Raw genomic sequence first — 12,364 nt, forward strand, 5'->3', positions numbered from 1 at the left:
TCTTGACTCCATATTCTCCCACTTTATTCATTATTCCATTAAAAGATCTACCTTTTTCTCCTTTTCAGCCTCCCTCTATGCCGTCTTTCTCCCTCAGCCCATAAGCATATGCATGTCTCACCTATCCAACAACAATTTTCCTTGTTACTTGCTACTTCCTCTTAGTTGTTGTCATCTTTCTCTTCCTCTTACATAAATGTATTGAGAGTTATAGTCTCACTCCACATTTTCTTCTTCTTTTATTCACTTCTAAATTCACTATTATTTTGTATCAGCAAGCACCATTCTTTTGAAATTGAAATTTCTGAGGTTACCATTTGCCTTTTGATTTTCAGATCCTTTGATCATTCTAACTAAGCCAACTGCTCTACATATTTATATCAAAATAGATTTTGAAATTAGAATTAAAGCTTGGATTTTAAGTACAATGTACTACATCAATGGAGCCCATGCTTTTTCTCCTAGATTGTTCGACATGGTGGCAGTCTGGGCCTTGGTTTGGCTGCCATGGGGACTGCACGCCAGGATGTGTATGATTTGCTAAAAACAAACCTTTATCAGGATGATGCTGTGACAGGTAAGTGATTCTTTCTAAAGATAACAAATTTTAGGTTTATTTAATTTAACTGTAATATTTACTTTCTCCCTATAATTTGTATAGCCTCTTAAAAATCTAACTATTCTCTACTTGAAGAGGGAGTGGATTTTTTCCCCATTTCTCAAACTCAAAAAAATGTGATATAAAGGCTTTTTAAAATGGCATAGCCTGTGTGTATCTCTATATAACTGACTTTTGTAAATACAAACACAAATTTATTAGAGTGACCTACTTATGTCATAGGACTTTCTGCTGATAATGTAGAAAAAATGTTATAATGTCTCCATTGAAATCACTGTAGGTTACTATGGTACCCTCAGTTAAGATTTAAAAAGAAAAAAACTATAAATATACAACTATATAAAATACCCTCCTTTTTATCAGATGGTTTGAAAAAATGCAGTCAGAAGCTAATGATTGGGTTGTTTTGTTTTTTATTAATCCTCACTGGAGGAAATTTTTTCCATTAATTTTTAGAAAGACTGGAAGGAATGGGGAGAGAGGAGAGAAACATTGATGTGAGAAAGCCACATCAATTGGTTGCCTCCTCAATGTGCCCCAACCAAGGCAGGGAACCTGCAACCCAGGTTAAGTGCCCTTGACCGGAATCGAACCCACATCCTTTCAGTTAGCGGGTTGACAGTCTAACCACTGAGCCACTCAGGCAGGGCTAATGGTTGTTTTGATAGTTGGTGCTAATATGCCACTCCCAATAGGGTATGTTGTATTGCGTATATATACATAGCTCTTGTTCTTCAATTTTTTACTCACTAGGGGAAGCAGCTGGCCTGGCCCTAGGTTTGGTTATGTTGGGCTCTAAAAATGCCCAGGCTATTGAGGACATGGTCGGCTATGCACAAGAAACTCAACATGAGAAGATTTTGCGTGGTCTTGCCGTTGGCATTGCACTAGTAATGTATGGGAGGATGGAAGAGGCCGATGCTCTCATTGAATCTCTCTGCCGTGATAAGGTGAATCACACATCCATCCTCTTCTCTTTGCACTCCCTCACCTTCCAGTTATTTCCACCATTTATAAAACACTTAGCTTCACTAGAAATTCTCTCTGTTCCCCTCAGAACACCTAGCTACATTTGTTAATACAACTTTTCATAAGATATATAAAATCTAATAGAATTTAGAAAACAAAAATACTGATTAGGAGATGTGAACAGGAGTTGATGATTTAAATTTAATGAAGATTTCAGATCAGTGATTTTCAGAAAAATCAAAAAATGTTTATTTAGTAATTTACAAGTTAATTCCTTTTAGAAATAGTGTTTTTGGAATGATTTCATAATCATTTAATAAGATAAAATTTACTTCTTTGTTTTTCATTAAAAAAAATAGTTCCAATCTCTACTTACTTAATTGAATGAGGTTTTTTCCATTGTCTTTTGTTTGCTTTTCACATTGGTATTATTATAAGTAGTCAGCAGTATACTGTCCTCTATAATCTGATTAAAAGAACTATTTCTAGCGCGGTCAGTGTGACTCAGTGGTTGAGCATCAACCCATGAACCAAGAGGTCACACATGCCCAGGTTGTGAGCTCAATCTCCAGTGAGTGGCGTGTAGGAGACAGCCGATTGATGTCTTTCATCAGTGTTTCTATCTCTCTCTAATTTTCCCTTCCTCTCTCTCTAAAAATCAATAAAAACATTTAAAAAAAAGAACCACTGCTATAATTTACTGATAAAATGACTAATTATTTTGCTCAACTATCAGACCTCCATATTTCTTACTCAGTGTTCAGTGCCAACAAATTAAATAATAAAATAAAACCAAGTTAGAATATGGAATAGAAACTGGCTTCTTTGTGTCCCTTTGATAAATGGAAGTTGAGTGTCACAGGGTAGTAGGTGTTGATACTGAGTTTATACTTTCTAGAATGTATGAGGCAGAACAGGCATGTTATGTTTCACAGAATGTTGGGAATTTCAAGCAGTTAATTCCTCTCATGTTAGTCTTATTTCCCCATTCATTTAGAAAATACCAACCACAAAATAGTTCTTGAATTCATCTTTTCCTACCTAAAACAAACTCCCCCAGTGCATACAACTATGCCCATTAGTCTATAGAAGTTATTGTTTGAAATAAGTTGGTGATTGATATTGAATTGTTTTCTTAGGACCCAATTCTTCGACGGTCTGGAATGTATACCGTAGCCATGGCTTACTGTGGCTCGGGTAACAACAAAGCTATACGACGCCTGCTACATGTTGCTGTAAGTACTGTGATCCTTCTTGGGGATGAGATGGAAGGGAAAGTTTGCAAAGGGACCCTACATGTCTAGGTGAGTGCAGCACCCACATCACATGACCACTATCAGTGGTCTCAGGTTCAGATTCTCATTCACAGGACATGATCAGCTGTATCCAAGCATCAGGCTCACAAAGTTTTTCAGAAGGATGAAGGACAGGATAACAGTCTGTCAGTTTGAATGAAAATCCGTAAAGTCATTCAGGTGCAATGACTTCTGAAACTCCAAGGGGCACCCTCATTGAAGAGACAAGACTATTATGTGAGTCTGTGCAGCAGCCCTGGGACCAGGAAACCTAATGAACAATAGGAACCATTTCTTTTCACAGTCTGGGAAGCTAGCTTTCAGGCTACCCTAAGGAACATGCTCTATTTCAAGAAAAACATTACACAGGAAAGCCAATGCCCATGTTTTCCAAGAGGCTTTTCCACTCAGTCTTCCTAATCCAAATATAGCTTCTCAACAATAAATACTGTTGCCTGGTAACACAGCAAGCACCCCACATATGTCTTAACTCAGTAGGTTTCTGCTCTCATGATGCTGGGAGAAGATAAACCCAAGGTCAATACTTCCCATGCAGAATGGGCTAAAAACTATCCATAACTCCTTCCCAGAGATATCCACATCCCACAGTACTTACTAGTACTTTATCCTTTATCAGTGTAGAATGTGGTATGTTCTAAATGTTTGCATTTTGCTTGAACCTTAGGACATAAGTTTTTGAAAATAACATTGAAGGAATGGTTAGGATTTCATAGTAGCCCACAAAAGCCATAATGCAGCTGAAATGGTCTTTAGAAGTAGTTCTGAACCTTAAATACCACCAAGTTTTAAAAGCCCTGAAATAAAGACATTCTCAGACAAGTTTTTCTAAATTGGGGAAAGACATTCTAATAAAAGAATAACATATTAATGAGGTCTGATGTATATTTGAATGATGTTGTCTCCTATAGGTTTGATCTGGTAATAAAATGCATGGTATAATGTAATCATTCTTAAATTTTTTCCCAGGTGAGCGATGTTAATGACGATGTCAGAAGGGCAGCAGTAGAATCACTTGGGTTCATTCTATTCAGGTAAGGTAATAATTTCTAACTTCCAGTTCTATTTATATTCCATTTCTTTTTATAGTCAGTAACTAAACAGAAATTCAAATACCCGAGGAATATATTTAGGTTTAGAATAAGGACCATTTAACAATAAGATTAGTACTGGTCACCTGACTAATAAGCAAGTTTGTCTTGGGATTCTGAGAACCTATTTGAGAAAGAGTAAAATCACTTATTATTTCTCTTTATTTTTTGTTACGTTTCTGCTTATTCGCTTTTTAAAATCTGTGTAACACCTTCAGTATTCCTCTTCCCATGTATATTGGTAATTCAAATGGGATGACACTTCTTACACAGGTTTATAGAGTTCTTGAAGCTCTTTCATGAAAGTAAAAGGTAATAGGCTTTGTTTAAATGCAAAATGGTAAAAAAAAAAAAAACCTTGCAGACTTAAAAATACTATTTTTGGACTTGAAGATTTGGAGATGCCTTTGGTATTATAATATAGTTGTGATTAATTAAAAATACTATTTTTGGACTTGAAGATTTGGAGATGCCTTTGGTATTATAATATAGTTGTGATTAAGAGGACACATTCTGAAACCAATATGCCTGTATTGAATCCTGGCTCTGCTACTTATTAGCTGAGTAACTTTGGGCTTGCTACTTATCCTCCTTAAGCCTCAGATTACTTGTCTGTGAAATGGGTATAATATTTGTGTGTGTTTTTTATGATTATCTAAGCCTTTAGGACAGGCTCTGGCAATAGTAAATGCTGTTTAAGTGTGCATTAGTGGTAATTATAATAGTGGTGGTAGATGGAGTAGTGCTTCTTCCATTAGTTCTCACTGTCTGCTTAGCTCTGATTTCAAATACCACTGTTTTGTTTTTATCTTAAAATCTAACAAAGGAAATTGAAAGTACTTCTTTTAAGCTCTATTTGGACACTGCTTGTTACAGCTTATTTGTGATGAAATTATACAAAATAAGTTCCCAGGGTACATGTTAGATGAGTCAGGTGTCTCGTATCCTTTTAATCTCTGGTGTAGATTTTCTACCCCGTGTTCCTGGGAGTGAACCTTTGTTATAGAGAGTTGTGATATAACTTGATAAATATGTATTGACCATCTACTATGAACTGATTACAGGATCTTCTCCATTATCTCCCAGATAGGAAGCTATCCAATTACTGCAGGCTATAAAATATTTTCTTCCTATCTTATCTAATAAAAGAGAAATATGTGAATTGAGCATCACTTCATGATGCCCCCACAGCCAGTCAGGAGCTAGTATGCAAATTAACCCAACAAAGGCGGCAGCAGCCCCGCCCCCTGCCGCTCTGGGCCTCTGGGCAGCACGCCTCCTCAGGGCCTCCCTGCTGCGCTCCACACCTGTCAACCATCCTTGCAGCCTCCCTGTGGCCCAGCCTCTGGTGCCTGAGGTTGTAGCTCCTGGTGTCTGGCATCTCCCTCTACCCCACCCCTGCCCTGCTGCTCTGGTAAACAAAACCCTAGCGTTGGAGCAGCCCCGCGGGTGTGGACGTGCGCTGGAGCTCGCTTGGTGCACAGTTAGTGTGCCCTGGGAGACCCAGGCCAGCCAAGGGGTGGTGGTGGCAGCGGCAGGTGGCTCAGCTTTGTTTTGAATAGATGAAAGAAGCCACCTACACAGTAACTCAAATTATCAGATCTCCCTCCTCCTTATCTTGCCAAATCAAGAGGGGAGGGGTGATGGGCGGGGAGGGAGGGAGGGCGGGCAGGAGGCGGAGGGCTGAGGAGGAAGAGGATGAGGAAGGGGGCCAGTTGCATCCCACTTTCACAATGGGAAAGTGAAACTCACTAGCGCACCCAACCTCTCCAGTCCTCGCCGCCTCTGCCACTGCCTCTGCCACTGCTGCACAGACTGCCGGAGCGAGCCCGCTGCATGCCGGCCTCCAGGGGAAGGAAGGCCTATTCTTGCACGAATCTTCATGCATCGGGCTTCTAGTTGTAGATAAAAATGTTGAGTAAAATTGCAAAGCACAGACCCATGTGGCATGCTAATTGATTTCTCCTTATACCAGTGAGTTTTATTGAATGAGGTTGTTCAACCAAATACTAATGTTCACTGTATTATCCTCTAACCCTCATTTATCCAACTTGTTTACAAAGAAACTAGAGAGCTTTCACTAAATTCTAAAAGTATTACACAGATCTGCTAGTCTGATACCTCCAAAACAAGATATGTGATTAGTTGCTTATTGTTTCTTAATTTAGTAAATCTATAGATGCATCAAGTGTTCATTCCTTTTCTAAGATCTAACAAAACCTATGTATATTAAGCTTTTCTACATTTTTTTAAAAAAGATCTGCACCCAACTTTACTTTTAATTTCTCAAATCCTCTTTCTTGAAAAGATTCGTTCTGAACATTGGAATATTTTATTTAGCCACTGTTGTACCTTTGCGATTTTGTTTTTCCTCAGATATGTCAGCAGTAGTTCTATGATTACAATGGCAAGTTCTATTTCAGGGAGGTGGTTCATTTATTTTAGAGACTTGAACTCATTTAAGGCAGTCATTCTCTTCACCTGTTTTGCATTTTGATCCGTCTTCACATTGCTTTTTATCTTTCTGGTCTAAAAATCATTCTCCTGAGAGAAAAGATGGAAGAAGCAAAATAGAAGTTGAATAGTTCTGTTTCTTTCCTGTCATCTTTGATATATCGTTTTAACTGAGCTGTGATCCTCATCTTCTTAAATCTTTGCTCTAGAGTTTAGACCAGCCGTGGGCAAACTACGGCCTGCGGGCCGGATCCGTCCCGTTTGAAATGAATAAAACTAAAAAAAAAAAAAAAAGACCGTACCCTTTTATGTAATGATGTTTACTTTGAATTTATATTAGTTCACACAAACACTCCATCCATGCTTTTGTTCCGGCCCTCCGGTCCAGTTTAAGAACCCATTGTGGCCCTCGAGTCAAAAAGTTTGCCCACCCCTGGTTTAGACACAATTCAAAAACAAAAACTAATGATTTTATTATTGCTATCCAGAAAGGTTTGGGTATCTTAAAGATTTTCAAACTAGATAATTTTAATATGGAAAGTATATCTTAGTAACTGTTGGCTTGTGTAAAAAATCCTACTCATGATAGTCTCTTTCTTTGTTTTGCTTCTTGTCAGCTGTTCATTCTCCCTATGAGTGACTATATTTCAAGTTATATAAATCAGTGGCCTAGTGTGTATATTCTGCCACATAGGAAGTTGATGAACTAATTGAAAAGTTTTTTGTTTGCTCTCAAATTAGCAATTCACTTTGCCCTTGTATTCCTGTAACTCACATATGTGCTAAATTCCCAGTTTCAGCAACAGATGTCTCCCACAAGCTGCTGTTAGGCTTTGCTAAGATCTACCTAGGACAGTGGTCAGCAAACTGCGGCTCGTGAGCCACATGTGGCTCTTTGGCCCCGTGGCATGGGCCACAAAGTTTCAATCGCACTGTACGTGCATGCCCACATGTGGTATTTTGTGGAAGAGCCACACTCAAGGGGCCAGTTTGCCGACCACTGGCCTAGGATATAGGATAGTCAGATCCAGCTAAGGAGTTGTTTATGTGCTTTTTCTTTCAAAGGGACCATTTTGAGTTTTCTTTTCATAATATGATTCTTATAAGAAGTAGAAATTGCCCTAACCGGTTTGGCTCAGTGGATAGAGCGTCGGCCTGCAGACTCAAGAGTCCCAGGTTCGATTCTGGTCAAGGGCATGTACCTTGGTTGCGTGCACATACCCAGTAGGGAGTGTGCAGGAGGCAGCTGATCGATGTTTCTCTCTCATCAATGTTTCTAACTCTCTATCTCTCTCCCTTCCTCTCTGTAAAAAATCAATAAAATATATTAAAAAAAAAAAAAAAAGAAGTAGAAACTGAAAAAAGACTTTAGAGATGGTTTTGTCTAAAACTTCATAAATGAAGGTAATTAAATGTAATCAATTTATCTAAGGAGCTACAGTTAAAACAATTTTTTCTAAATTTAAGATTAGTACCATTTCCTAAGAATGAGAATTTTTAATTTTTCCAGTGGAAACTTAGAAGTTAACCAATATTCTCATTTTTTAAAAGAGAAAGAAATTGAATTCCAAAATAGTTAAAATTTCCCATTGTTATAGAGCTAAATGATAGAACTGAAATTCAAAACAGGTTTCATGATAAACCAATGCTTTCTCTACTATGCCTTTTTGTTACAACACTATCTTCCTAAATGGTTCTGATAGAGCATGTTTATCCTCAAATTTCCTCATTAATATTTAGAAAGTTTCTGTCCTATCTTTTAAGAATAGTAAATGTTTTCTGATTTGTCATCATTTACTCTCTTAGTGTGTTCCATTTTATCATTTCTTCCCTGGTAGATGTCATCTACACTAATAAAAGAGAAAAATGGTAATTGGCGTACGACGATACCCTTTTCATTGGCTAATCAGGGCTATATGCAAATTAACTGCCAACTATGATTGGCAGTTAACTGCCAACTAAGATTGGTAGTTAACTGCCAACAAGATGGCGGTTAATTTGCATATGTAGGCACAATGCAGGGAGACGAAAGGGAAAGCAGGAAGAAGCCCCCTGCCACTGACAGTGATCGGAAACCCAGGGGGGAGCTAAGAGGCCGCCTTTGCCCTGCCTCCCAGCCATGATCGGAGAATCAGGCGCCTTTGCCGCCCTGGCCAGTGATAGCAGGAAGTAGGGGTGGAGCCAGCAATGGGAGCTGGACACGGTCGAAGCTGGCAGTCCCAGGAGCTAGGGGTCCCTTGCCTGGGCCTAAAGCGGAGCCCACGATCGCGGGGCTGCTGCAGCTGTGGGTCCCCGCTGCCCGAGCCGGACGCCTCAGCCAGAGGCGTTAGGCCTGGGCAGCGGCGGAGCCTGCAACCGCGGGGAGATGGGGGTCCCCTGCCCAGGCCTGACACCTCTGCCGGAGGCCTCAGGCCTGGTCAAGGGGCCAATCCGGTGATTGGTGATCGGAGGGTGATGAGGGTCAACTCCTCTGGCCGAGGCATCAGGCCTGGGCGGGGGGCTGAGCCGGGGATTGGGGGGATATGATGGTCCCCTTGCCCAGGCCTGAAGCCTGGGTCAGAGGCGTCAGGCTTGGGCGGGGGGTGGAGCAAGCGATCAGAGGGAGATGGGGGTCCCCTGCCCAGGCATGATTTCTGGGCCAGAGGCCTCAGGCCTGGGCGGGGGCCAGAGCCAGTGATCGGGGGGAGATGGGGGTCCCCTGTCCAAGCCTGACACCTCTGGTGGAGGCATCAGGCCTGGGCAAGGGGCCGATCAGGTGATCAGAGGGTGATGGGGGTCTACGCCTCTGGCCGAAGCATCAGGCCTGGGCAAGGGGCAGAGCCAGCAATCGGAGGGGTCTGGGGGTCCCCTGCCCAGGCCTGACGCCTGGGCCAGAGGCATCAGGCCTGGGCTGGGGGCAGAACCAGTGATGGGGGGAAATGAGGGTCCCCTGCCCAGGCCTGACACCTCTGTCAGAGGCGTCAGGCCTGGGCAAGGGGCCGATCCTGCGATTGGAGGGTGATGGGGGTCAATGCCTGAGGGCTCCCAGTATGTGAGAGGGGGCAGGCTGGGCTGAGGGACACTCCCCCCCCCACACACACACACACCCAGTGCACGAATTTCGTGCACCGGGCCCCTAGTTTTTTAAATAACTGCAGACATTTGGCCTTCGTGAACCATGTTTTGAGGATTCTTCTAATTTTTTTAACTTTGTTTTTAGAGTGTACTTATTGAACAGACCATTTCAAACATATCAGTAAATAATGTATTTGTATTTCAGCAACTAGTATAAAATTGTCTCTGTGGGAACAAAAAATTCTCATGTATATTATCTCCTTTATTCTCAGGATATTCCAAAGAAATGTAGTATTTTCACTCTTTATTTCTCCTGAGTTTGTGGGTTATTTGTTCATAATGTATATGATAAAAATAGACAACTAAATTGAAAGGCATTCTTGTCAGATTGAAATGAGCCTAATACATTTTTTGTCTAATAATTAGGTAATTGTTGGTCCCATTGTTACCAGTCTAGCAGCAAGATTTTATTATTATAGCAAGTCTTTATTATTATAGCAAGATTTTATTATTATAGCAAATTGAAAGAATTTGCTATGATGGTGAATAAGTTAATTGATCTGACATAGACCTTAAAATGAAACCATCTTGGAGGTCCTTGGTCTTCTTTGCTGCTGCTTCTGCTGTTACAGTTTGCAACTAAATAATTCTTAGTGTATACATTAAAATGTTTTGAGATATGGATGGATCTTGTTAGGTGTGAGGGAGATTCTTTGTGCAGGTATCTTTCAGGCCACAAAAATAGGTTCCTTGAATGTAAAAATGTTGCATCATTATAGATCCTTAGAATTTTAGGGAATCCTAGCAATCAACTAGTTAGCACCAAATGCATGAATTACCTTTACAATATCTCTATTTACAATTGTATATCAACTTGATACATATTTTTGGTATGCTGTTCTCTTTTTCTGCACTGTATCTTTGTGTTTATGTTCTGGGTGCTATAACTTTCTTTCTTTTTTCTTCTTTCTTTTTTCTACACCTTTGTTTTTCTTCTCCATTAATTAATTAATATGGAATAAAATGAAAGTTTTTCTTTTTTCAAAATTATTCTTCTAGAGAGGTACAACCTAGTCCTTTTCTTTGAAGGTAAGATTAGTAAATAGAGTTTCTGTGTTGCCATAGGATTAGTTAACTTTTGAGATTTGCTTAAAAATTAAAGTATTCTGAAATATAAATATCAATTATGTATCAAAATGGTAAAAATATTGTGATATATTGTACTTTTTTCAGAAATAGTTTACATTGGGTCTGTATTTCATTTTCTAGAATTTTCTGGAAATAGTAGAATGCCCTCATTCATAACTAGAAAGATCTCTCAGCTAACTGCAAGCAAAGAGTTTTTTATTCTTTCAGAAATTGAAGCTAAATAGTTTAAAGGTCTAATAGTTAATTTTATAGGTGAGCGTATGTTTAAGCACATACACATATTTGGAGGCAATGTAGAGCATGTTGGAAGATAGTTCTTCTACTCTGGATTGTCTAGAAGTAGAGCTTGGCAGTGTGATTGCTATTTCTAGTATTTAGATTTCCTGAAACAATTATAGATACCGTCAGATACATAAGATACCATTTTAAAGACAGTGATGTCTGAAAACTAAATCTCATAAGACTTTACATGAATATAAATATTAACATATGCCAATTCCATCATATTAGAGACTGGAACCAAAACTGAAAAGAATGTTTTTTTGTTGTTGTTGTTTTAGGAACATAAATTATTTGAGATAGCCTATTCTTAATGTTGTTGAAAAATCTTAGACTGGTGAGGATAAGTGCCTAAAGCTTCGATAATTTAGGAATTATATTTGTAAGATATACTCTTTTTGGCAGATGACATAGAGCTTGTAAGATAGATAGATAGATGATAGATAGATGATAGATGATAGATGATAGATAGATAGATAGATAGATAGATAGATAGATAGATAGATATTAGACCCAGCTTATAGGAAAGGATTCTGCCATTTCATTTGGAGAATATATACCTGGTTTACTTGGGCTGAGTAATAGCCAACATGTTTCTTGAAGTAATTTTTTAAAACTGAGTTGCGCCCTGGCTAGTGTGCTCAGTGGGTTGGAGCGTTGTCCCATGCACCAAGGGGCTGTGGGTTTGATTCCTGGTCAGGGCACATACCCAGGTTGTGGGTTCAATACCCGGTCAGGGCACATACACAAGGCAGCCGATAGCGCTCTCTCTCTCTCTCTCTCTCTCTCTCTCTCTCTCTCTCTCTCTTTCTCTCTCTCCTTCCCCCGTTCTCTCCCCCTCCCTCCCTCTCCCTTCCTCTATCTCTAAAATAAATGAAAAGCATGTCCTGAGTGAGGATTTTCTTTTTTTAAAACTGAGTTGTGTTGAGAAGGAGAGCAATAGAATAATAGGTTGAAGCATAAGAATGGATCAACATGAAAAGAAAAGGCTAAGATATGTGCTGTCTTCACTGCACACCCCCTCAGCCTAAATATATGAAAGTAGCATAAAAATAAAATTCTAAAAAGGAAAAAGAATTGTCTACCATTTACTATATTCACCCCCATAAGAACCCTATGAAATGTAAATGAGGAAACTGCAGCTCAGAGAAATTTAGTATCTTTAAATCCAATCAGTTAGCTAGTAAATGATAGATTGAATTAATTCCCAGATCTAGTGGTACAAAATGAAAAAATGAGAGGGTAAATAAAAAAATGTTTGTGCCCGAAGTTCAACCATGTCTTTGGGTAAGCTTTGGCAGCCATGATCTCAACTTACGAGACCATTCAAGTTGAGGTTCCTGGATTGAAGTCTCATGCCTCCAGCTTGCACATGTTATTTAAGAAGGTTTAGGTACCCAAAAGTGATTTCATTTGTTTTCTCCTCCTCTAGTAGA

General features: G+C 39.5%; 1 protein-coding gene across 1 annotated transcript in view; it reads left to right on the plus strand.

Moving 5' to 3' along the window:
* The window catches only part of PSMD1 (proteasome 26S subunit, non-ATPase 1), an 86,190-nt gene that overhangs the window by 24,701 nt on the left and 49,125 nt on the right, over positions 1-12,364 (plus strand). Inside the window, exons 13-16 of the mRNA XM_059703500.1 lie at positions 466-577; positions 1,373-1,569; positions 2,728-2,823; positions 3,871-3,935. Coding sequence (XP_059559483.1) covers positions 466-577; positions 1,373-1,569; positions 2,728-2,823; positions 3,871-3,935 — 470 coding nt within the window. The remainder of the gene's footprint in view (positions 1-465; positions 578-1,372; positions 1,570-2,727; positions 2,824-3,870; positions 3,936-12,364) is intronic.

Source organism: Myotis daubentonii, chromosome 7 (assembly GCF_963259705.1).
Source record: "Myotis daubentonii chromosome 7, mMyoDau2.1, whole genome shotgun sequence".
Classification (NCBI taxonomy): domain Eukaryota; kingdom Metazoa; phylum Chordata; class Mammalia; order Chiroptera; family Vespertilionidae; genus Myotis; species Myotis daubentonii.